The sequence below is a fragment of the Periplaneta americana genome, chromosome 1 (assembly GCF_040183065.1).
Source record: "Periplaneta americana isolate PAMFEO1 chromosome 1, P.americana_PAMFEO1_priV1, whole genome shotgun sequence".
Taxonomy (NCBI): Eukaryota; Metazoa; Arthropoda; class Insecta; order Blattodea; family Blattidae; genus Periplaneta; species Periplaneta americana.
The window spans coordinates 223,607,339-223,633,866 of record NC_091117.1 but is presented as its reverse complement, the minus strand read 5'-3'; the positions used below and the strand labels follow the sequence as shown (position 1 = coordinate 223,633,866).

The 26,528-nt window shown below is 31.0% G+C and overlaps 1 protein-coding gene across 3 annotated transcripts in view; it reads right to left on the bottom strand.

The window, feature by feature from the left end:
- LOC138708527 (death-associated protein kinase 1-like) overlaps window positions 1-26,528 on the bottom strand; it is a 110,955-nt gene that overhangs the window by 31,772 nt on the left and 52,655 nt on the right. For 2 of the 3 annotated variants that reach the window (XM_069838644.1, XM_069838652.1), the window contains 6 exons: window positions 26,375-26,495; window positions 21,597-21,783; window positions 19,602-19,720; window positions 17,853-18,060; window positions 13,935-14,194; window positions 4,435-4,524 (listed from right to left, as the gene is read on the bottom strand). In XM_069838644.1, the coding sequence (XP_069694745.1) occupies window positions 4,435-4,524; window positions 13,935-14,194; window positions 17,853-18,060; window positions 19,602-19,720; window positions 21,597-21,783; window positions 26,375-26,495 (985 nt within the window). The remainder of the gene's footprint in view (window positions 1-4,434; window positions 4,525-13,934; window positions 14,195-17,852; window positions 18,061-19,601; window positions 19,721-21,596; window positions 21,784-26,374; window positions 26,496-26,528) is intronic. The other variant, XM_069838659.1, reaches the window with a different exon arrangement.

Below are 26,528 nucleotides of genomic sequence, written 5' to 3'. Positions count from 1 at the left end.
ACATGATAGTATAGTTCATTTGAAATAAGCATAATGGCTGTTAAGAATTCTGTTGTGAATAAAACATCGATTGTATTTACGTTAGTTTCACCTTCAGCCCTCGAATTATTCTCTCAATTAAAAGCTCTACCCGTCTGCAACTCACATTACAGAACAGCTGTATTCGAAAGAAGGATATTTCAGTATACACATTTTACATTAATAATTGTATTCAGAGAAAAAAGAGATCACATAGCTTCAGCTACCATATTTCAGTTTTCCAGGTCTCCTATGAATTTCTGGGAAATGTAATTTATGTAATTAAAATTATGCATATATGAGTTTCCATTGAATTACCAAGTAACACATAACTGATGTATCTTCCATGTAAGTCACACATCCATCACCTAGAAAATTGCTATTATTTATGACTTTCTCAAAATCTACAGAGGCATTCGAGCTGTTCACCAAGGAAGATAACATGAGAGATTGGGTCAATTCATTACACAGAGTCAGAAGACACAAGAATCAAGAGACCAGAGGTGAAAGCCAGGATTTATGAGGCCTACCTAAGCCACTGCACACCAAAATACAGACATTACATTTAATGTTCTATAAGACAAAGAAAGCATTCCAGGAACCTAACAAAAGAAGAGATAATATTGCAGATTCTACAACAGTAACATCACTTTGTTATAATGAGGGTCAAAGATCATGTTTCTGGAAATGTTATTTTTTCATTAAACAGTTCTTTTTAATTGTAATTGTGTGTGCTAAATGTAAATGTGCACTACTGTAGCATATCTGTGTAACTGCTGGTTATTTGTGGTACAAAACACAGTGCGACAGAAAGCTTTAACTGCAAGTGTGATTCTACTAACAGTGTATGTGTGTTCACTCACTTGTCGGCTGCTGTAACTATTTCTAGGTGCTCTCTCACTAATTTTTAACTTCCTATTTTCTCCAAGACTGCAAAATCATCTAGTGTTAGACTTAGATCATTACTTGGAATGCTAAGAGATTGCTTACCTGCGGAAATTTATGTGTTCATCAAGAATCTCTTCACAAAACATCTGTACAAATACATTTTCCCTTAGGTTGCTTGGCTTTTCAAGTTGATCCTTAAAAAGTGTACTTCCATCAACATTAAGTTATGCTTCGTATAATGAAAAAGTAAAAAGTGAAACACAACAACATCTGCAAAATTTGTTGTTGTTCTTCTTTTATGCAAGTATATTAGCCTGTTAGTCTTTGAACAATTGAAATCATAGACATTTTTTTTTTTATGATCAATGTAGACAATTATTACACGAACTATTTTCTAATAATATTTACTGAAATTAAATCTTTTCATACTGATATACAGTTGGTTTTCAATGCTTGACTAAGTTCCTTAGTATAAAATTAATTTATAAATCTGTGGCATAGGATTCCCAACCTTGCTTGCCTCCAAAAAAAGAAATGTATGCTAAGGATTTCTATTGCCTCAGCTAGCCTTTGAAGTCGCTAACTTCAGATGTAATACTGTAACGAAAATGGTGACTTTTCACAACTGAGGATGACTTAATGTCAGTGTTTCGACTCTAAAAACGTCAAAACAAAAATTGTGACTCTGATTTGAAAATAATGTAAGTAAATACTATGATGAGCAGTTCTGAAATCAAATAGGAAGCCCATGTGACTAAGAGCACCAAGTGCCACAACAAGCTTCTCAAATGCACGTGTGACTAGAAAAGTGCTGAATGTGATGTTTTGTGATGTAACTGACAACACACTGTAAACTCTTGTCAATATAGCACAGTCTGTTCAGAAACATGGCTTCTGGAGTTCTGGAAATTCATGATTACTTAAGTACAAATATTTCTATTATAAATTTACATTGTTATGGCATACATGTAAAACAGCAGACTCTCTGTGACATAAGAAATAAAATGTAACAGCTTTCCTAGGTCTCAAATACTTCACAAACTACGATTATAATACAAACACAAATGGGTATTTGTAAAATGCAGGTTTCATTACCATATTTCACACTAAAACGGGTAATAAGTAATAGAATTACTGAGCAAAGATGAAGTGCTCTAATGGTACAAAAATTCAATGAAACTGGAGAAACATTGAAGAAGTCTACACATCATGTTTCACAGGAAATAGGCATTTCAAAAAGCTCTGGTCAAAGTGGTAATAAACTTTAAAAATTTAAACCTTATAAAGTGACTGTAGTGTATGAATTACAGCCACATGGCAATGTAAGTCGAGTGAATTTCTGTAATTGGGTTCAACAGAAAATGAAGCACAAATAATCATTTATTAATAAACGAAGTTCTGTTGCACAATAAAAAAAATGGCATATGGTGTGCTGTAACTGCAAGGAGAATAATATGGTCTATGTATATTCAGAGAGCTGCTGCATGCAAATATTTGCACAGTTTTTTTTTATTATTGTCGGATAACAGGAGACGAAATGCATATTTTTCAAGATTTTGCCACAGTAAAGTTATATAAAGAAAGTATATAAAGATCAGAAGAAATAAAGTACTCTAATACAATAAAATACTGACTTACTAAAATACTAAACTGTCTTGAAAAAGTATTATCGTACCTCCTATCATTACAAAATATTGCATTAGATGGCAGTAGTGTTTATGATTGGCTGATCTCTTGTTACCAGTTGTGTCTACTATACAATCTTCATTGAACTCTATGGACGATTACTAGTCAAGAAAGCGTTGTTGATTCAGTTTTATTTTTATTAAAAAACAGTTGCAGTCCACTTCAATTATTAATACATATTAAACAATCTCTGATACGTGACTATACATAATCTCATACAGCAGAAGCTGTAACATAACCTAAATAATATAAACAAGATAAATGATAGAAAAGTTTTAATTAAGAATGATGAAATAAACATGAATCATTTTAAAAGGTACAATTATTGAAAGTACAATGCTGGCAAACAAAGAAACAAATGCTAGGGAGGTGATAAAAACAAACAAATGCTAAGGAGATGATACAAATTGTAGGATAAGCAGCCATGATTTGTTGAAACACATCATACAGTACCGTTCCATGGATAAATATATAATAGGATGCGAAACTGTGGTCAGCACCATCTGGCTTTGGGGGTCTGAAATAAGGTGATCAGCGCCCAATGTCGTAGGTGGTGAACATTAGAACTACGTGTTGGGTACATTACCCAGAGTTGTCTATTTATCCATTCGAGATATTGCTGTAAGCAAATCGTTGGCTGTACGGGAGAGTCAAGGAGCCGAGATGGCGGACTGAAACTTGCTAATAAGTGAACATAAAGTGATACGTGTGTGTATAAGCAGTGCATGTTAAACAGTGATGTTTATGGACGTTGTAAAAATAGTGTTGTTGAATGTATTGTAAAGTAATAGTAATATAATAAATTGAACTATCTAAGTAGTTCTTGCAGACTTTTCCATTGCGCTGTACAATAAAAACCCAAAGAATACAATCCCAATTACCTAACCTTTTGCTTTATTTTTGTCTCTATCTGGTTATATTTTAATCGGTTAGTGTAAAATAGATCGTATCATTTATCTTCCTATTGGCTCCGGTAAGAATTTTCAGTAGAAGATGCTGTGAGGAATAAAACGGTAAATGTTTTATTTTAAATTGGGTTAATTTTGAATATCGATGAGGGTGGGAGGGAATACTTTCTGCATTTTCGTCACCAGGTGCGCTGCTAAATGCATGGAGTAATTACTCTTTTTGCTACTTGGTGCACTGCTAGATGTAATAACGCCCCTTCCACAAACAGATGGCAGCAAGGTCAACGCTTCTAGTATGTGTTACGGGAAACTCAGTAAGTTTCGCATCCTATTATATATTCATCCATGACCATTCTATTGGTCAAAAGTAGTATGACATAGTAAAAGTGTAATAGTCTGCCTAAAAATACATTATTCTTGGCCAGGAATGAATCTGTATTCCTTGGTAACCAACAAACCACTGAGTATAAGCTGATATCACTTGAGTCTGCTGTATGCCATTTGTTATTGAAGCCGAAATTCTTTGGTCTATAATTATTTAAAGAAGCTGTTGACTGCATGGAAACTCATGTCTCAACTAAGGAACACCTCTAGGTAACACAACACCCTTTCCACACAAGCCATGCATACACAAGAATGTACAGGATAGCATCATCCAGGTTTATAATGCTGGTCAGTCCACAACCTGAAAGTGGAATTACAGAAGACTATCAAAGAACTAGAGAAAATTTCGCCCATTTTTCTAAGTTATTGACACCAGGAAAGCTAAAGTGCAGCTTGTTCAAATAATTATAGTTACGCAATACATAATTTCCAGAATGCCTCTGATAAGATCTGTTGTTCTTTAGGAGAGAACATATCACAACAAGCTTCAATCAACATCGCACACCGTGACTGCGAACTGCAACAAAGCAGGTGTTTTGTTACTTAACTGGCCAGCAGTGTCCGTGACTGCAACTTCGGTTAGCAGATTATATTCCTTGTGACCTGCACCGTGGGGCTTTACCCGCACAACTCCACCACCCTGCATCCAATGTACAGCTGTTCAAACTCAACTGAGAAGCTTATTTGTTTACAACAATGTGCAGAGAACACACCCACATATGCTTCAACAGAATATAGTTTTAAATTTAATAAGAAATGCTTTGCAATGGTAAATATGCAGTTTTTGATTGGCACTTTAAACAAAGTTTTGTGTGATAAAATACTAGAAAGATTAAAATAGTAGTCTACTGTAAGATTTTATAAACATATAGATTACAATTAAATAGAATAAAAGGAAAAAAATGACAGCAGATATATGAAATTCCTCAGATTGTATCAAACGCCTATATCCTTTGTATGTAACCTTTAGGTTAGGTTACGTTAGGTTAGGGCGGATTTAAGAGTTAAATACTATCAACCAGAGACATGGGACGAGTGATAGTAGAAGGAAGAAAAATAAAGTGAATAAGATTTTACACATCTTGATTACACAACTTTTAACACTGTATCACTTCGGAATATGTATGATAAGAACTTTCTTGTGTTAAATATTATTAACGTACCTTGTTAACAAGTTTCGACCTATTTCCGGTCATCTTCGGAACTCGTCGTTGCTGGTTTTGGCGCCTCTTGTTTCCTGTGTGGGTGCGTTCGTAGTGTAGAGTCAACTCAATTTCAAAACACATACACTCTTTGACTCTACATTACGAACGCACCCACACAGGAAACAAGAGGCGCCAAGACCAGCAACGACCAGTTCCGAAGATGACCGGAAATAGGTCGAAACATGTTAACAAGGTACGTTAAAATTTAACACAAGAAAGTTCTTACCATACATATTCCGAGTAAGATTTGTTGATGATATGGCGTTATTAGCAGAAGAGGAGATGATAGTAAGGGCTATGCTACTGGAACTAAATGACAGCTGTGAGCAGTATGGGATGAAGATAAATACAAACAAGATGAAGACCATAGTTACAGGAAAAAAATAAAGAAGGTAAACTTGTGAATTCTAAAAGAGGCAGGAGAACAAGTGGACAGCTTCAAATACTTGGGTGTACTATAAGAAGAAACATGAGCTGCTGCCAAGAAAAAAGGAGGATAGCAATGACAAAGAAAGCTTTTAATAGAAAAATGACCTCTGCAAAAAATAACTAAGGAAGAGACTAGTGAAGTGCTTTGTGTGGAGTGTGGCATTGTCTGGGGCAGAAACATGGACATTACGAAGAAGTGAAGAGAAGCAACTAGAAGCATTTGAAATGTGGATATGGAGAATGGAGCGAGTGAAATACAGTCAGAATAAGAAAAGTGTTGAAAAGAGTGGGTGAAGAAAGAATGATGCTGAAACTGATCAGAAAGAGAAACATAATTTTGTGCAAAGTTATAATCTAAAAGAAAAAATGTTTATTTGTGGCTGGATTTTATTTTTATAATAAATTGTCACTGTAATTTGGGTTTAAATTAATTTCGGAATATGTATGATAAGTCTTTCTTGTGTTAAATTTTAACGTACCTTGTTAACATATTTCGATCTATTTTGGGTCATCTTCAGAACTGGTCGTTGTTGGTCTTGGCGCCTCTTGTTTCCTGTGTGGGTGCGTTCGTAGTGTAGAGTCAAAGAGTGTGTGTGTTTTGAAATTGAGTTGTGTGTTGAGAATATCGTTGGGGTGTGTTTTCGTGTGTCTGTATATTTCATATTGTTCTAGTGTGTTGAGTTTCTGGCTGTTTGGTTGGATGTGCAGTATTTCCATGTCTGTGTTGTTGTCTCTGTAGGTGTGGTTGGCATTTGTGATGTGTTCTGCATATGTGGAGGTGTTTTGTAATTTTGTTATGGCTGTGATGTGTTCTTTGTAACGTGTTTGAAATGATCTGCCTGTCTGTCCTATGTAGAAGTTGTTGCAGGTGTTACATTTGAGTTTGTATACGCCTGTGTTTTTGTGTTTGTTTGTTTGTTTGTTTGTGTTGTTTGTGTGTTGAGATGTTTTTGTAGAGTGTTATTTGTTCTGTATGCGATGTTGTAATTTAATTTCTTGAATGAGGTTGCAATTTTATGTGTGTTTTTGTTTTCGTATGTTAGTGTGATGTATTTTTTGTGTTCTTGTGTTTGTGTTGTATTCTTCTGTTTTTTGTGGTTTTGTTTTGTCTTACGTATTATGTTGTCTATTATGTTGGGGTTTTATCCATTTTCTTGTGCTATGTATTTGATTGTGTTTAGCTCTTCGTTGTAATCCTGTTGGTTCATTGGTATGTTGAGTAGTCTGTGTACCATTGTTCGGAATGCAGCTTATTTGTGTTGTATGGGGTGGTTGGATGTGTTGTGTATGTGTGTTGTTGTTGGTTTTCTGTATACTTTGAATGTGTGTTTGTTGTCTACTTTTGTTATTGTGATGTCTAGAAAATTTATGGATTTGTTGTTTTCAATTTCTAATGTGTAGTGTAGCTTTGGACGTATTTTGTTTATGTGTTGATGTAGGTTTTGGATCTGTCTTTTGTTTCCTTTGTATAGTATTAGTATGTCATCTACGTATCTGTGCCAATATTAATTATTAAATTAATTGATTAAAATTATTCCAATAACTTTCAGATGATAACTGAAGCTCCACTGTATAATAAAAATGTTTATTTGAACAGAAGATGATACATGTTGTTAACTGATGCTGAGTTCTTGGCAATAAAGCCATTTACTCTTTCGCTCTTCAATACTTCTCACACACAGTGGGTTTAGAGGAAAGGACTGGACATTGCTGAAGAGATTCTGATCAATATCTTTCTTAAGACTGCACAATGTATAGAGTGGTGAAGAAAGAATTCCAATTTTGTTTAAGTGTTTTGACAAGATGATGTATAAAAATAATGAAAATGGACATCTAATATGTTATTTTATAAATACATTCGGTACTTCAAGCAAGCAACCTCGTTCACACAAAACTGTTTTAAATGCCAAAAATTAAATAAACATGTTTAAAATTACTTAACACACAATTTAAAAATGTAAACATTCAAACATGTATCAAAATAAGCTTCCCAATTTCACCAATTATGATTACAATATAAAGTAGTTTGTTTTTCTCACCTGGTAAAGAGCTACACTCCAAAAGCAATATTTCATGCAATGATTTACAGTACAAACTAAAACTTTTTTTTTAGAAAAAATATGCATGAGGATAATTACTATATTGATGGCCCAGTTCAAAAGGGAACAACTCAAAATTTAAAGTTTTGAGAAACCTGAATTTTAAAGCTTCAGGTTGCTGTGAAAAATTCAATAATACAGTCTAATTTGAAACTTATAGTATAGAATTTGGAGTAATTTCAATGATCCTTTGATTTTTAAAAGCAACATAAAGTTTTAAAATGCAGGTTTCTCAAAACTTTAAATGTTCAGTTGTTTTATTTTTTAACTGGACCATCGATATGTTTTAGTAAATTACTTTGTTATTATAAGATTTCAATCTATTATTTTTTTTAACTGCAAATGCGCGACTAATTAGAAAGCAAATAACTACGTTGTAACATTACTCTTATAATTTTAGTAAATAATTTCAATGTTTAAATGTTATTTATTTGCAACATACTTCAACAAAAGAACTAAAACCTTAATATCTACTAGTGAGAATAGAACTGCAAAGAAACTTACTAATCCGCTAGATGAAATATGATGGATACCTCTTACTATATGTATTTAATTACCGTAATACAATATTTCTCAGATTACCGTAAAAACTCTGTCTTCGTAACAAAACAGTCAATTTCTAATATTCTCTTTCATTTAAATATAACGCAAAGTTTCAATATTCTCCATTTATAAATACAAACACGAAAGCTCAAAATCACCAACAACTGCATTCTCATATTATTCTAATAACTGTTTTATGTATTCTTGCACTGAGTCAATATAAAGACACACAATTATTGCTTACATAGCCTACACATTAACATAAACTAAATGAATGTAACAAGTTGCAAGCATGATGTCAGTGTTCAGTCAATATTTTGGTTATTCTAAAATCATATACAGTGAAACTTTCCAATAGCGGACACCGCCAGGGAAAAATTAAATGTCCGTTATTGAGAAGTGTCCGCTATTTAGAAAATCGTTAGTATGTATACAGTACATTAAAATTCCTCATACATATTCAACACTATATTTTACAGTACAGTACAGTAGACAGTGAGATTGTTTACAGTATTCATCCAGAGAGAAATCGTACCAGTAAATGTTTTGTAAATGAAATAAACATCAGTCACTGTACCATTTCACCTCACACAAAGAAATCTAGAATTGCATTCTCAGTGTATGATTTTAAAATAACATCCTTGTTTTTCAAAATTTCACTAACCTGAGTCTTTCCTACATTAAACTTTGTGGCCAGCTCACGAACACTTAATGTCTCCTTCTCACTATGCTTCTCTTTTAGTGACAAACGTTTACGTTTTTGTGACATTTTTAATGTGACTGTACTTCCGAACACTCAACTTGACAAACTAAGAAAGTACGGACTGCTCACGTACAGTATCACAACTAACAACTGTGCTGCTTACCTTCAGTAAAGGACAAGAACGTTCAAATGCACGATAATGATTGTTGCAAAGAATTCCGTTAGAATTCTGTTTAATTTACAACTGTCTTTTTCTTTTTTCCTTTCACGCTGTCCGTTATTTGGAAGTTTTAATTGTTGTTGGGAGATACATTTCAGTGTTCGCGTCCGTTATTGAGAATGTCCGCTATTTGGAAGAATTTTATCATAAGGGCCAATGTTATTTTGCAGGGGAATTTTAAAATGTCCGCTATTGAGAGGAGTCTGCTATTGGGAAGTGTCCGTTAAGGGAAGTTTCACTGTATACAGTATATCAATTTTAAATTTAGTTATGGGCCAAGTTGTTAAAAATGTGCACATGTGAAAATGTTTTCCTGTTCATCACAAATTTGAGGTCTACTTCAATTTTCAATAATTCTAGAATACAACTTTCAAGATCAGTCATTACTATTTTAGACTTTCATGGCGTTCAACGTGGTGAATGAATTTAGTGTTTTTGCACCATGTTATGGATGCAGGAACATCATGCTTCTGGTGTTTCTGATTCTATGATACAATGCAAAAAAAAAAAAAAAAAAAAAAAAAAAAAATCTCGCACTCACTATGGTTCAAGGCAAGAATATTATATTGAGACACAAAAGCATCCTAATCGAATAAAAAACACCTAACATCAGCACCTTTCAACTTTTTGTCACGACATATTTTTCAGGTTAAAATAAGTATAATTATCAGATATGCATTTGTAATGCATGAAAAGAAACAGAGACATATTAAATTTTAATATAAAGAGAGAATCAAAGCTAAGCATAAAATATCTTATTTACAGTATATACATATCAAGAAATGAATAATCGGCAACTAGGGCCTATATATAAAGAAAAATTAATAGTGAAGTGATTAATCATCTTGACCAAACAAAGTTGAAACATCTAAAGGTAATAACTTTCTTCCTGTTTGCTGTGCACTTGATTTAGAAATATTTGCTTGTTGTACTAATTGTCAAAGAAAATTTTCTGATTGATACTCTATGATTCTGTCATAAAGAGTTTCCTCTGTTGAAACATGACTGGACATGTTTTGTATAGCTACTTTTTGTCTAACTCAAAAATTGTCTGTGATGATGGAACATTTATTTCAGGATAATTACGACGAAATTTCCCACTGTAGGATTTGTAAGACTGTTTTGCTGTGCGTGCTCTCCATTTAAGAAACTGTTGCATAGATACAAGAGTTTAGACAAGACCAATGTTAATTAACATCTTACAAAGAAGGAACACGCTAATTCCAATATAACATTCACAAATGTTACCGATTTCGTTTCAAATTATTATCAGTCCCAGAAAATTTACTTAATGAATATTATTCATAAACTGAATTAGAAATTTTTAGTAAAAACAGCAGCATGATAATGCTTTATATGAGCTTGAGGTATAGGTAAATAATTGCAGCATGGTTGACATTAAAAAATAACAGGAATGAAAATGTACGAAGAAGTTTAAACAAGTGAATAACCTCAGGATTCCACGATTTCACGAGATATGTGCTGAGTTGAGAATTTAAGAATTTATAGTGAAAAAATAAAGAATGCAGAGTTTATGATATAATATAATATTGTTTTATTAATTCAGTCTGATTGACATATCACAAATATATATATATATATTTTTTCTCCACCAGGTTGTCTTTTCGACATTTCTGGCGGAGTTACATTACCCCAATGATGTGATAGGATGATTTTGATAATGTGGTGCCAGGAGAGGTCTTGAATCTAAACTTAACCTAAATTCCAGACCATGGACGAACACAGGAATAATCCCCTTTAAGGAAAAATTCCTGTGCTCTAACCGGGAATCGAACCCGGGACCTCACGAACACAGGAATATTCCCCTTTAAGGAAAAATTCCTGTGCTCTAACTGGGAATCGAACCCGGGACCTCATGAACTATAGCCAGAAGCTCTGACCACTAGACCATGAGGCTGGTCGTGCCATAAATCTCCAACACAGGATCATCTGAATTTACTTCACTTCGAAAGGGAGCCATGTAAAGGGTTTTTATTGCCCTTAAAAATTCATCACCTTGGCTGCTTTGAACCAGTGAACCTCGAATCTAATGGAAAGCATGGTAACAACTCGAGCATCAAGGATAACACAAAAATATATACTTACTATATATCACAAATATAAAAAGTCAATGACACTTACTCATGTGAGTGATCATTGTGTACTATATAAATATAAAAAAAATTAAAAATTAAGCAAACGTTTTCGCCCTTCGGGCATCATCGGGCTTTTTTTACATACAATATCTTGTACATTTTGTCTCTTATTCTGGAACGACTGATTAATCACAACCTTATTAATAATGAAAATAATAACTATTTAAAACTGACTTATGGTAATTAACAATCTAAAATTAATGTACAGATATGAAAATTTAATACATAATCTATACTAATAATAAATCTGTAGCCGAAATTTTTCTGGTAATTTTCGATTTTCCAAAAATAATTGGTCCTAACATATATAATTAACCACCCTGAAACCGAAAATCGCTTTTTTGAAATTTTTGTTTGTATGTCTGTCTGTCTGTCTGTCTGTCTGTATGTTTGTTACCTTTTCACGCGATAATGGCTGAACGGATTTCGATGAAAATTGGAATATAAATTAAGTTCGTTGTAACTTAGATTTTAGGCTATATGGCATTCAAAATACGTTATTTAAAAGGGGGGTTATAAGGGGGCTTGATTTAAATAAATCGAAATATCTAGCTTATTATTGATTTTTGTGAAAAATGTTACATAACAAAAGTTTCTTTAAAAATAATTTGCGATAAGTTTTATTCCTTCAAAAATTTTGATAGGACTGATATTTAATGAGATAAATGAGTTTTAAAATTAAAATAACTGCCATCTAAGGCCGTGTATTGAATTAAAAAACAAAAGACTTCGTCTATAAGGGGCCTTGGACAGCAACAATCGAAAGTTATGAAAGATAGCCGACAGAGAATGTTTCTGTGTTTGTATGAAGTAATATCGGAAGCTAAATTAACCGATTTCTATAATTATTATTTCACCATTGGAAAGTGTAGTTTCTCTAGATGGACATAATGTTATAATGTTATTACAGTAACTTCTGATATAATATAATATAATATAATATAATGTAATGTAATGTAATGTAATGTAATGTAATGTAATGTAATGTAATGTAATATAATATAATATAATATAATATGTAATATTATATAATATAATTTAAGTTATTTGAAGGGTTCAGAACCATAGTGGGCCAAGCGCCATTTACTGAATACGTAGAGAACAAGGGTTAAAATTAAGTTATTACCATAATTCAATGGAAACCTATAACAAATAAAATAAAATATACACATTAAATCTAAATGATGTCAATGTTCATTAAACTATGGTTGCATGTAATAAAAATTAAGAAACATGTTAAAGGAATTGTCATTGCACCAAATGAGTGTCTCTGGACCAAAATGATCGCATTTTAATTATTTGGATGCAATTTAAATTAAGTAACATATTAAACGATTTATCCTTCTATCAAACACGAATGTTCCCTGGATCAAACGTCCTATTTTAATTATGTAATTACTATATATTTATTTGCAACGGGTGCAGCGGAGCGCACGGGTACGGCTAGTAATGATATAAAATTGTGGTTGCACTGCTGCGTTGTGTTTAAATTATAACATCTTAAAACTGTGAACATGATGAAAACATTTCATTCCTCTTTAAACTTCATAATTCCATTAACTGGATGTTTTGCTGCTAGTCTTGTCTCACTGGTTCATTCATTACTTGTTATGGTGAAATCAATCTGAAATATATTAGTTATTATGTACAGAATCCTATATGACGCGATGTTAAAATTTATTAAATTGTTGTCGAAAATACTCACATTTAAGATCGTGTGTACTGCAGAGTTTATCTGTGTTGACATGATGATGCCTGAAGGGCGAAAACGTTTGCTTAATTTTTAATTTTCTTATATTTGTATAGTACACAATGATCACTCACATGGGTAAGTGTCATTGACTTTTTATATTTGTGATATGTCAATTAGACTGAATTAATAAAACAATATTATATTATATTATATTGACTATCTCAACATTTCAACATGCTTTCTAAGATGCAGAGTTTAGTTTTAAATTTGTAACTGGGTATGATAAACGTTTTTCCAACTGTGAAAAGGATAATATTAGCCAGATGGCAGCTTAATGCGTTTTTCATAAGCAAAACGAACTTTTATTTATCATCTTCAAGAATATGTAATTAATAGCTTATCAAGACAGAAATAAGGAATACAATTATTAACAATATATCTCTCTTCATTCATCTTTAAAAAATTAATGAATAAGTCTTTCCTATCTGGAAAAAAGAAGATAATTTTATTTACACTTTACTGTTACCTGTTTACTGTTGTTTATGTATATTATATTATTCCTGACATGCATCACCGTATTTAAAATCTTTATCAGTAGACACACTACTTACTATTTTCTAATATATTCGTTCACATATGCTTCTAATACTTCTTATAAATGATCAAATATGCAAAAAACAAACAGCACAACAATGATATATATTTTTTAAATATGCATTCAAATTACACTATACTACACAAAAACAACTCGACGGAACTTCCACACGAAAAAATTACCTTAAAATGGTAATACTGAGATCTGTAGCACTTGCAGAACATGTCCAAACTGCATAAATATAACAATTACATTACACATCCTACACTTCATTACCAAGTACAGACCAATTATAATAATTTCACAGAATAGTTCATTACTAGATAGATATATAATGATACTCTGTAAAATATGTGTAATTTCGAAAATTTTTAACAAACGTCACTAATGTATATAACAATACATACCTGTAAAACCTTCTGTTTTGCGTCAGTTAAGTAACTTTTCACAGCCCTGATGCCCGGGGAGTTGGCAACGTGAGCGTCTACTACCAGCACTTGCTGATGGATTTCGAATGAAGTCCCGAACTTATCATGAAGCTGTGCTAGCAGTCTCTCAGCTTGTGAGCTGATGTAATTGCCTTGTGGCGTGCGAGGAGTGCGGGACGTGTCGGGGTGTGTCGCCACCAACAGGACTCTGGCCACTCTGCTGGCAACTCCACAGTCTCCTAACAAAATATAACGCCAGTAACTTTTCAAATTTAAGCATCACACTACAACTCAAAAGAATACTGCTAATACATAGAAAACTTATTCATTAATTCCAATCTCGATACCAGGCATGTTTGCAAAATGTTTGAAATTCCATAAAATATTTCTGTGCATTAATAAATCACCAAGAGTTCAGATGAGTTTGCATTTGCAGGAAAAGTTCGGTTTTAAAGCAAGTCTAAACATGGTCTCACCCTTATGAAATTCCAAAAAAAAAAAAATCTTTCTATGCTTTATCTTTGAATACAATATATATATATATGGACGAAATATTAAGAAAATGGAAAATAAAAATACAGAACTATACACAGAATTTTAATGAAGATAATTTCATAATGACGATGCTATTCGCTGGCGATCAGGTAGTAATAGCAAATAATGAAAATAACCTGCAGAGAGCAGTACATGAGTTATGGAAAATAAATAAGAACTATAATATGGAGGTATCTATACATAAGACTAAAACTATGGCATTTTGTGGCAAATCTCCTGTAAGATCTAAATAGTAATAGGAAAGAGTATCATAGAACAAGTAAATAAATTTAAATTTCTGGGCGCTACCTTATCTTATAAAGGAGACTATGATCAAAAAGAAAAAATAGAAAAATTTAATTACATAAATGGAACAATAAGAAGAACTCTGAAATCAAAAGCTAGAAAAGATACATTGTTAAAATTTTATAAGGTGATGTCAGTGCCCAGCTTACTATATGGAAGCGAAACATGGGTTATGAAAAAGAAGGATGCCTGTAGGTTACAAACAAATGAGATTAAATTTTTGAGAAGCGTAGCAGGTTACAGGAAAATAGAACATAAAAGAAATTAAGAAATAAGAGAAGAACTTGAGATATATAAATTAAACAACAAAATAGAACAATATAGAAATACATGGATGTCTCACATTTCAAGGATGCAGGAGGACAGGATACCATATAAGTTTTGGAAATATAAACCTCGGGGAAGAAGAGATATTGGAAGACCAGCCAAAAGATGGATGGATCAATTTCAGTGGCTGCTACAGGAATCAATTTCCTAATGCATGAAGGATGATGATGATGATGATCTTTGAATACAATCTTAATTTATCATTTTCTCTTGAAAATCTATGAAGCGGGGATGAAATGAGATGACAGTGTCAAGTAATCTGGAAAAAAATGTTTTTTTTCAAAAACTGGATGAAAATTGCAAATTTTTCTCCCAAGGCCACTCACCATTTTTCATCTTGCAACTCGATTTTAATGATCGTGTTGGTCTCTTGTGAGCAATTCTGTAACTGGTTGTGTACATTACATGATGTCAGTTGCAAAGAAGACACACTGCGCTTGTAAAAATTTCAATCCTGTGATCATGGGAGGGAAGAAAACTATGGGTAGCTTTCCTTCAGACTCTCTTATAAATTTTGAAAAAATGATCGCTCTCAAAAATCAATCACTCTCAGCTGATCTTTGAACCCGAAACAAATGGTGAGCAGTTGACAATAAAAGGTGGCATAATAACATTACAGAATAATAATAATAATAATAATAATAATAATAATAATAATAATAATAATAATAATAATAATTCTTTATTTATACTGGCAGAGTTAAGGCCTTCTCTTACACTCTACCAGGTCACAAAGTATACAAGCAGTTAAAATTTAACAAAAAGTTAAAGAACAGAATACTAACATATTACAGAAAAATATATAATAATAATAATAATAATAATAATAATAATAATAATAATAATAATAATAATAATAATAATAATAATAATCTATACTAATAATAAATCTGTAGCCGAAATTTTTCTGGTAATTTTCGATTTTCCAAAAATAATTGGTCCTAACATATATAATTAATCACCCTGAAACCGAAAATCGCTTTTTTGAAATTTTTGTTTGTATGTCTGTCTGTCTGTCTCTATGTTTGTTACCTTTTCACGCGATAATGGCTGAACGGATTTCGATGAAAATTGGAATATAAATTAAGTTCGTTGTAACTTAGATTTTAGGCTATGTGGCATTCAAAATACGTTATTTAAAAGGGGGGTTATAAGGGGGCCTGAATTAAATAAATCGAAATATCTCGCTTATTATTGATTTGTGTGAAAAATGTTACATAACAAAAGTTTCTTTAAAAATAATTTGCGATAAGTTTTATTCCTTCAAAAATTTTGATAGGACTGATATTTAATGAGATAAATGAGTTTTAAAATTAAAATAACTGCCATCTAAGGCCGTGTAATGAATTAAAAAACAAATGACTTCGTCTATAAGGGGCCTTGGACAGCAACAATCGAAAGCTATGAAAGATAGCCTACAGAGAATGTTTCTGTGTTTGTATGAAGTAATATCGGAAGCTAAATTAACCGATTTGTATAATTAATTATTATTTCACCATTGGAAAGTGTAGTTTCTCTAGATGGACATAATGCTATAATGTTATTACAGTAACTTCTGATATAATATAATATAATATAATATAGTATAATATAATATAATATAATATAATATAATATAATATAATATAATATAATATAATATAATATAATATAATATAATATAATATAATATTATATAAGTTATTTGAAGGGTTCAGAACCATAGTGGGCCAAGCGCCATTTACTGAATACGTAGAAAACAAGGGTTAAAATTAAGTTATTACCATAATTCAATGGAAACCTATAACAAGTAAAATAAAATATACACATTAAATCTAAATGATGTCAATCTTCATTTAACTATGGTTGCATGTAATAAAAATTAAGAAACATGTTAAAGGAATTGTCATTGCACCAAATGAGTGTCTCTGGACGAAAATGATGGCATTTTAATTATTTAAATACAATATAAATTAAGTAACATATTTAACGAGTTATCCTTCTATCAAACACGAATGTTCCCTGGATCAAATGTCCTATTTTAATTATGTAATTACTTTATATTTATTTCTAACGGGTGTAGCGGAGCGCACGGGTATGGCTAGTAGCATAATAAAATCGACACTAAACAACATGAAAATAATACAATAATAGAAAAAATAAAGTAAAATACATTGGAATATAGTAAAAGCAACTCATTTAGTACAAATGGTTAATATGGAAAACGTAAGGTAGAATATAACAAAATGGAATGTAATAAAATAATAATAAAAAAGAAAAGAAATACGAATATTAAATAAAATTCACAATAAAAAGACTATGATAATAAATTCATCGTCTGATAAAAAGAACAAAAAGGGGAAAGGAAGGAAAGAAATATATAGCCTATATTTTTATAAAACTATCGCAGAGAAAAGGACTTATAACTGAAAGGAATCTGAATTGAAAAAGTGCAATTTTAATTTATTTTTGAAACTAGACAATGTCCGACAGTCTCTGACATGTTGTGGTAGAGAGTTCCAGAGATGAGCTGCAGAGACGGTGAAAGATGAAGAGTAGAAGGATGTTCTGTGTTTAGGAATGAAGAGTGTGATATGGTGTTGTGAGCGAGTATCTATGATGCACATGAAGAATTATTCAATAGTATAGCAACATATCTTAAAAACTTGCTATACAAAAATAAATCGCGTTATGAGCACAGAGTTTACAGATCAAGGAAAAATGCAGTACTGCTATTAAATAATGTAATACCTAGAGGTTCAGTGGGTGGTATCCGTGCTTGTAAGAAAGCCAACCAGAAACAGCACTGCTGGTACTGCACACTAGGCGAATCTTCTAAATTGAATACCACAACATGTAAGCAGTTTGTACTGCCCAAGAAGTGGTCGTACAGGAGGAAATAAGTGTCTTGCCCAGAGAATTCCCACAGTGTAAGATCCCCAACACCTGAAATGGATACCTAAAAAGAAAAACAGAATTATAAATTCAAATGTGCAACCTTAAAAACTTAAAGAAATGTCTACTAGGTACCAAAAATGTATCATTATTCACATACATAAAATCAGCAAACCCATCACAAAATTATCACTTTTTTATATGAAGAATCTTGAATTTAAATTGTGACAGTTTAATCTGATGCATTTACAATTTTATTTATGTAACAAAATACAGTAACTTTATAACAATGTATTTCTTTTTTGCCACAATCTTATTAAGGGAAGACTCCACTGAAAATCATGAAAAGTTTTCCAAATTTTTTTAGCTATTTCAATTATTCAGAATCTATATTTTCATACCCCAAATGGATTCAGCTCAATTCTGATTACAAATACTCGTATGTTTACACTTTTTAAATTAAGGCTGGAAGGAGGCGTGGAATTTAAAGAGCTGTCAAAATTGTTTTTCATCGAAGAATTCTTTTTTAAAATTTCTGATTACAAATCTAGTAACTTTTTGTTGGCTCCCTGAAGTTACTAGATGAATGTAGCGGAGGAGAATATTAATTTACATAAATATTCATTTTATTTTCAAATCTATTTTTCTGTGTTCATTATTGTTGATTCAACACCAACTTTCTTATACCAAATATTAATCAATCTGGATTAAATTTTTACTGCAAATATTTATGAGGTAGCTGCATGTTTCTATGCATTTATTTTGTGAGAAATGCTGCTAGTTTGTTTTATTAATATTTTTCTTCATGCTGCTAATTTATTTTATTAATATTTTTCTTAAGAAAAATATTAATAAAATAAACTAGCAACATTTCACACAAAATAAATGCATAGAAACATGCAGCTACCTCATAAATACTTGCAGTAAAAATTTCATCCAGATTGATTAATATTTGGCATAAGAAAGTTGGTGTTGAATCAACAAAAATGAACACAGAAAAATAGATTTGAAAATAAAATGAATATTTATGTAAATTAATATTCTCCTCCGCTACATTCATCTAGTAACTTCAGGGAGCCAACAAAAAGTTACTAGATTTGTAATCAGGAATTTTAAAAAAGAATTCTTTGATGAAAAACAATTTTGACAGCTCTTTAAATTCCACATCCCCTTCCAGCCTTAATTTAAAAAGTGTAAACATACGAGTATTTGTAATCAGAATTGAGCTGAATCCATTTGGGGCATGAAAATATAAATTCTGAATACGTGGAATAGCTAAAAAAATTTGGAAAACTTTTCATGATTTTCAGTGGAGTCTTCCCTTAAAATATACTTCAGTCCTTTTTAAAATACTTCTCTCAAATTCGACAAAAAGTATTATCTTGTAAACATGGATTCACAAACTAACGCAAGAATATGTTTTAAAAACACAATAATAAGAAAAGCATTGAAGGGCGTTATTTATATATATATATATATATATATATATATTGTCTTCTGTCTAAACAAATACAGTAACTATAAATTTAAAATATACAAGTATTTACAACTTTGAGACATGGCTCATCACAACTATAACAAGGAAAAATATAGCCTATGGGTTACCTGTTGCACATCAATTCCACGGGTGTACTGATAATTATATGTGTCAAAACTCAAGGAACTTCGTGAAGATGTTACATCCATTTCAATTTGCATTTTGCTACCAGGAGATGTCGAACCATCTACAAAAAATATAATTTTGATTTAACAGTAAAATATTTTGCCCTAAACTTATTTTGTAATGCAAGAACAAAGTTTTCACTGCTAAGATATGATCTCATTAAGTTATTTATATCTTAGAAAATTTGCATAATCTAGTCATTGTATTTAGTAATACTTTGCCTATCCTAAGCAATAAACAAAACCATCTAATGATGAAAATTCACAATTATCAGTCATAAAGTCATTGAAATACCATGTTTGTTTTTTTAACACATTCCTACATTTAAATATGAAAATAAAAGTATTAAAAAATTACAGTCCTAAAATCTACAAAAATAATAACTTTATGATCTTATGGTTGTTTGGTTACCAATGTCTCTAAGACTCAGCTAGTTCCGAAATTTTGAATTCTGCAGGGCATTTCAAAATGATTAGAACAATAAAAACATATTCCATCTGGAATACAACATAACAATGTAACACAAAGTGAGAGTCCAAGTTTCATAACCATACACAATAACCGGTAACATAACTGTTTTATAAATTCTAACTTTCAGCTTTTTTGGGAGCAGAGTGGATGATAAAAACTTCTCAACTGAATAATGGCAGGCATTTCCCATATTTATTCTGTGTTTAATTTCCTCTTGAGTGTCATTTATATTTGTTACTGCTGCTCCAAGGTACTTGAATTTTTCTACCTTTTCAAAGGATAAATTTCCAATTTTTATATTTTCATTTTGTACTACGTTCTGGTCATGAGACATAATTTAAGCAAGCGCTTAAATAGGGAAAATAAAAATTGGCCTTATCAGTTCTAAATTACCTCGAAACGCATTCAAAGTTATATAACTCTGACATAAGCAAACCCAGTAATAAAAGGCATTTTACCAAACATCTGGACTATATCCATTACATACATGTGAAATTATATCTTGTTTTGACAATTTATGAAATAAATATAGCAAAGTGAAATCGTTCTAATCATTTTGAAATGATCCGTATTTCTAAGTTCTGGTACCTGTAAGGCAGAATTCATTACCGCTAATGATAAAATTACAGGTGAGGATGACATCTAGCAGAGTGGACAAAAAGTTTTGCATGCGGTGATCTTATTCAGGGACAAAGACTGTTGGAGTGCTTACTTTACTTTGCTTCTGAAGGAAGCCACACTAATTGCCTTTAAAATGAGTTTAAACACATAAACCATAAATCTAATGACATGAACTTCTAATCATGAAACAAGAAAAGATAATTAATTATACAGACGTGGACAAATTATTAACAAAATTGACGATTTTTATGATATTTTGTTCACAAAATTTGACTTTTCAATTTAGACTACAGTTGACAATTTTGGATATTTCCATCATTATAGTAGAGAGAAATATGCAAAAATGTCAACTGTAGTTTAAATTGAGGAGTCAAGTTTTGTAAAAATATATAATAAAAAATCTTCAATTTTGCTAATAACTTGTAAATTAGCAAAAATGTCAACTGCATTGAAGAGTCAAATTTTGTAAAAATATAAAACAAAAATCTTCAGTTTTGCTAATAATTCGGAAATATCCAAAATGTCAGCTGTAGTCCAAATTGAAGAATCGAATTTTGTAAAAATATACAATAAAAATCTTCAGTTTTGCTAATAATTTGTAAATATGCAAAAATATCAAATGTAGTCCAAATTGAGGAGTTAAATTTAAAAAAATATGCAACACTAATCTTCAATTTTGCTAATAATTTGGAAATACACAAAAATGTCAACTGTAGTCTAAATTGAAGAATGATATTTTGTAAAAATATATAATAAAAATGTTCAATTTTGCTAATAATTTGTCCACGTCTGTACATATTACAGATAAATATTCCCTTCTTCCTGGCAGTAATATTTCAACTTACTTGAAGCAGTACTGCTGCCTGCAGTTGGTTTACTCTTGCGAAAGAAACTAGAGAAGTATCCAGCCCGAAGCGATTCAATTAAAGTTGATTTTCCAACACCCGAATGACCAAAAAACTTAACATTTATCCTAGTTAAAGGTTGAGAAGTGGGAATTAACTGCTTAATAAACTCCTCACGATGAGAACACTGAAAAAGTAATTGATAAGCATCCATTATATAAATATTAACAGCACAGTTACACAATAAAAATGAGGTGTCCAATTCCAAAACTCGCCTTAGCCACTCTTATAGGAGAAGGAAAAAAACGTTTCCTCTGAAGCAGTTGGGAAATAATTTAAATATATCATTGCCTTGATTATGGATAAGGTGGGTGTAGGAATTGGACACCTCAAACATATTAATATGCTATAAATGTAACAGCATATGCATGTGGATATGATAATTACATTAATAATAGCAGTCCATTAATAATGTCTAGGAATCTTCACATCTTGTGAAATAAAAAAAAATTAAAACTCCTGCATCACAATACATTTAAGGGGTTAGGTACAGCTTACAGCAGTAAATTTTTGGAAATATTCAACTTTTTTTTCCTCCATTATTGTATCTTTTACAATAATGAAAATTGGTATGTGTAAAACACTGTCCTTCTGCTATATGAAAAAAATATTTTTACGATTTAAAAAAATATTTATATATATTCTTTCAAAATTCAAATTTCACTGTGCAGTGATGAAGCGTTTCCCTCATAACTCATAAACTTGTTAACTTTTTCATATTCTCTCTCTTTTATTTTATTGCTGAAACTCATGTTTACGATATCATGCTCTTTCAACTACATTTCTTAATAAACAATATATATTTTTTATTTTATGTTGGATATTTGACCATTTTTTTAAATGAATTTATTTTTTATCAGAGAATCTATGAAAGGTAGAGAAGTGATTTTGCATCATATTGTAGATATGACATGCATAAGTACACACAAAAAATTTCATCACAGAATATTGGATACTTTTTGAGTTATGAGGGAAACGCTTCATCACTGCACAGTGAACTTTGAATTTTGAAAAAAATATATAAGTAATTTTTTTAATCCGTAGAAATATGTTTATCATATAGCAGAAGGACAATGTTTTACACACATAAATTTTCATTATTGTACAGTATAGAGTAATGAAAGAAAAAAAAAATGTTGAATATTTCCAAAATTTTACTCCTTTAAGGGTATATGTACGTGAACGACCACAAATATTATCACAAAATGCAGGCTCTAAATTTCTAAAATTTTATAAGGAAATGAATTCACAATTGGACAAAAAATTAGAATGTACCACAACAAGACTTATCAGAACTTAAATATCTGATAAAAGTACAAAAAAGGTTACTATTAATATTTTTCTAACCAGTTTAATCAAAGTATGAAAAAAAAAACAAAACAATTCTGCAGTTACGTCATTTGGTAACCATAACATAGTTATGGTCTCTCTGACGTCTTTATTATTTTTCCTGCATGTAATAAACACTTATTTCTGAAAAGTAGACTACTCTCAGACATGTAGAGTCGTTTATTTTAATACAATTAATTTTTTATTTGTCCTGTATAAAATACGAGTATATTAAAATTGACAATGTTTTGTGACCTATTTTTTATATTTTCAAAGAAATGGGAATTAATGTAGCCTACCTTTTACATAAATGCATGTTAAATCAGTGTATAAAATATCAGAATTCTATCTCTAATGGTTGTGGAGTTATAAAATAATATGTGTGAAAATTTGCAAATTTTTTAAAATTTAATTTAAAGTAAAAAGTGATTTCTAAAAAATATTATTAATAACCTTTTTATACTTTTATCAGATATTTAAGTTCTAATAAGTCTTATTGTGGTACCTTGTAATTTTTGTCCAATTTTGAGTTCATTTCCTTTTAAAATTGTAGAAATTTAGAGCCTGCATTTTCTGATAATATTTGTGGTCGTTCACGTACATATACCCTTAAGCTGTACCTAACCCCTTAAATGTTTTCTTTCTAATGAAAATACAGTTTTTCCGAAAATTAGAAGTTCCTGAAAACTTTGGAGTGCATACCAACAAGAGATTACGAACGACCAGGAATTTTGAAGAAAGACAGTACACCTCTGACAATTAAACCTACTTCCTCTTAGTTAAATCATAACAGTATAAATTTTACTCGATCATTGTTTAAAAGCACTGAGTCATTTCTTTTTCAGTATTGTGATTATCGAAGAAAACAGTTCTGCTACCTTAATAATTTTGAAGTTATGTTTCTGTTGTGTTTACTATCACTCTCCATGATAATACTAAGCTTGAAAGTATAATTTATTAGTTTGTTTCATCCTCTATTAAGGGGAGAGGATGGTATTTTTTAAAACTTTTTTTCTATTTGGTGTAAAATATTAATTTTTTGTATGTAGAGAGCTCATAGCTGTGGCAACTTAACCAAATAAAAATATTTTGAAAAAAAAAATATTTGGGGGTCCAAATTTGAAAAAATATACCCAATGCAGGATTGTACTAAAACCGATATATCTAAACCATTTTTAAAGATAATTTCAAACAGTTTTTTGCAATGTATTTGCAAAAGCATGTTCTACAAACTATCTAACAGAATTTTGATATTAGTCCCTACGTTTGTAAAATAAACAATTAAAATTTAATAACAATTTACTGATTTCCTTTCTTGCAAACAAACGGACGTATTTTTAAAATGAAATCAATTAACAAAATTCTGTTATAGACAAAACTTTCCTAATAGTCTAAAGAATGTGTGTTCTAAATTTCATGCATGTATATTTATTAGTTCAGAAATTATATCCATTTTTGTCTGGCAATGTAGCAAAAAAAATGAAGTTACTGGAAACCGAAAAAAGTGGGCGTGTGATTTAAAAATCCATAGCGCAGGAAGTTTAAAAATGACATCTCAACATCCGATAAGGGCACAAATACCCACAAAATGTTATGCAATGCATTCCACATATATCAAAGGGGATTTTAAAGAAGAAAAAAATTTTTTTTGAAAATTTAATTTACCGAAAACAACAATAAAAGTGGGCGAATGATTTAAAAATCCATAACGCAGAAAGTTTAAAAATGGCGACTCAACATCTGATAAGGGCACAAATACCCACAAAATGTTATGCTATGCATTCCACACATATCACAGAGTATTTTAAGGATTTTTTAAAATTTACTCATTTTTCACCAAAAAATACCATCCTCTCCCCTTAAATCCATAAAAAGGTCCATTTCGTCAAGAACTGACTTACGGCCTTTTAACAATGACCAATTCATAAATAATAAATAAATTTCTAAATTATAGACATCAGCTCAAATAAACATGTACAATATAATGTGATGTGATACATTAAAGAAAAAAGAAAGTTAATTGTTGAAGGGAAATATAAGTTGATTAATTGAAATAGAGATGATGATGTAATATTTGAAGAGAATCCTTGATAATATTTATAAGAATAGACATTACATAATCAAAAGGAATGTGAAGTTTCTTAAGATAATTCCATGTGAATTTTGTGATTGAACCTCTACTGCCAAACAGCAAACCAATGACAGACCATTGTTTAAGAGGGACGTTGTACTTTTGAGAAAGATACGGCAGACAAGGTTCATATATGGACTTCTTCTCAATATCAATTTCGGTGGCCTGATTTAGGTTTCTTTCGAAACGGATAGCAGGGTCAAGAACAAGAGCCCGTTTTAAGCGTCCGTTGATAGCAATAATGTCTGCCCGTCTAAAAGAACCATCTGATGATACACAATGTACTTTCTCATGAATCTCCCAATTTAAAGTACACACACAAAATTTCATCACAGAATATTGGATACTTTTTGAGTTATGAGGGAAACGCTTCATATTGAACTCAGATACATAGCCTCATATTCTTCTTGTTATTTAAATCTCATATCAAAGTAACTTTCTTTATTATTCTTAATAGACCCTTCCATGAATTACAATTGATGATGTCTTGTTTACCAAACCAATATAAGACATTTTTATTCTAATTTTTTTGTAGATAGAATTTTAGACTATGACGTCTCCATTTCCAAAAATGATTATTAAAGCACACAAAACATTTAATTAATTTTCTTAATGTGGTCATTACACCTTCCCACCAAATTTGAAGAATTAAATTTTGGCTGTGCAAGTGACAATATTTGCAATAATTTAATCAACATCTAATAGTAAGCGCTTCTACTTCTTATTGCGGTTCATAGATTACTTTCAATAATCATCATCATCATCATTACTATTAGAGGTGATAGTAATGATAGTGGCAGTGATAGCATTGATAGTGGTGGTGCCAATGCTGTTGTTGTGGTGAAGATGATGAATGCTAATATGCTAATATAAAAATAGCACGGAAAAATAAATTTCTCTGCCCTACAGTCTATCTCATAAATCACAGAATTTGGCAGAAAGAAATCTCAATATTTTTTTATAAGAAATTGATTTGCAATTCGTAATGTCAGTGAATCTTCCACGAATCTTATTTCTCTTCACACATTATCCAAGCCAATTGCAATTTATTATTTCATTTTCACTTTATTTTTATAGACTCTAAAACAGAACCTTACATAAAATCTCTATGTACAATATTATAAACATCGCAATCCTCATATCACAGCGAAATAATTTAATTTCACTTGTATAAAAGTTATCAAAAACAAGTAAGATCTCTTCTATACTGTTAATGATCAAAATTATTTATTATTCATTACGTAAGTAATATACTAACATTTCTTAGCCTGTTGAGCAAGTCACCAATATCATTGTAACCATGTTTGAGAGCTGTGATTTCTGCTTTAATTCCATCATTATTCTTTTGTTCTATGTTGCAGCCTGCCAGGCAAAGACATCTGAAATACGAAATATAGACAATGACGTGAAAT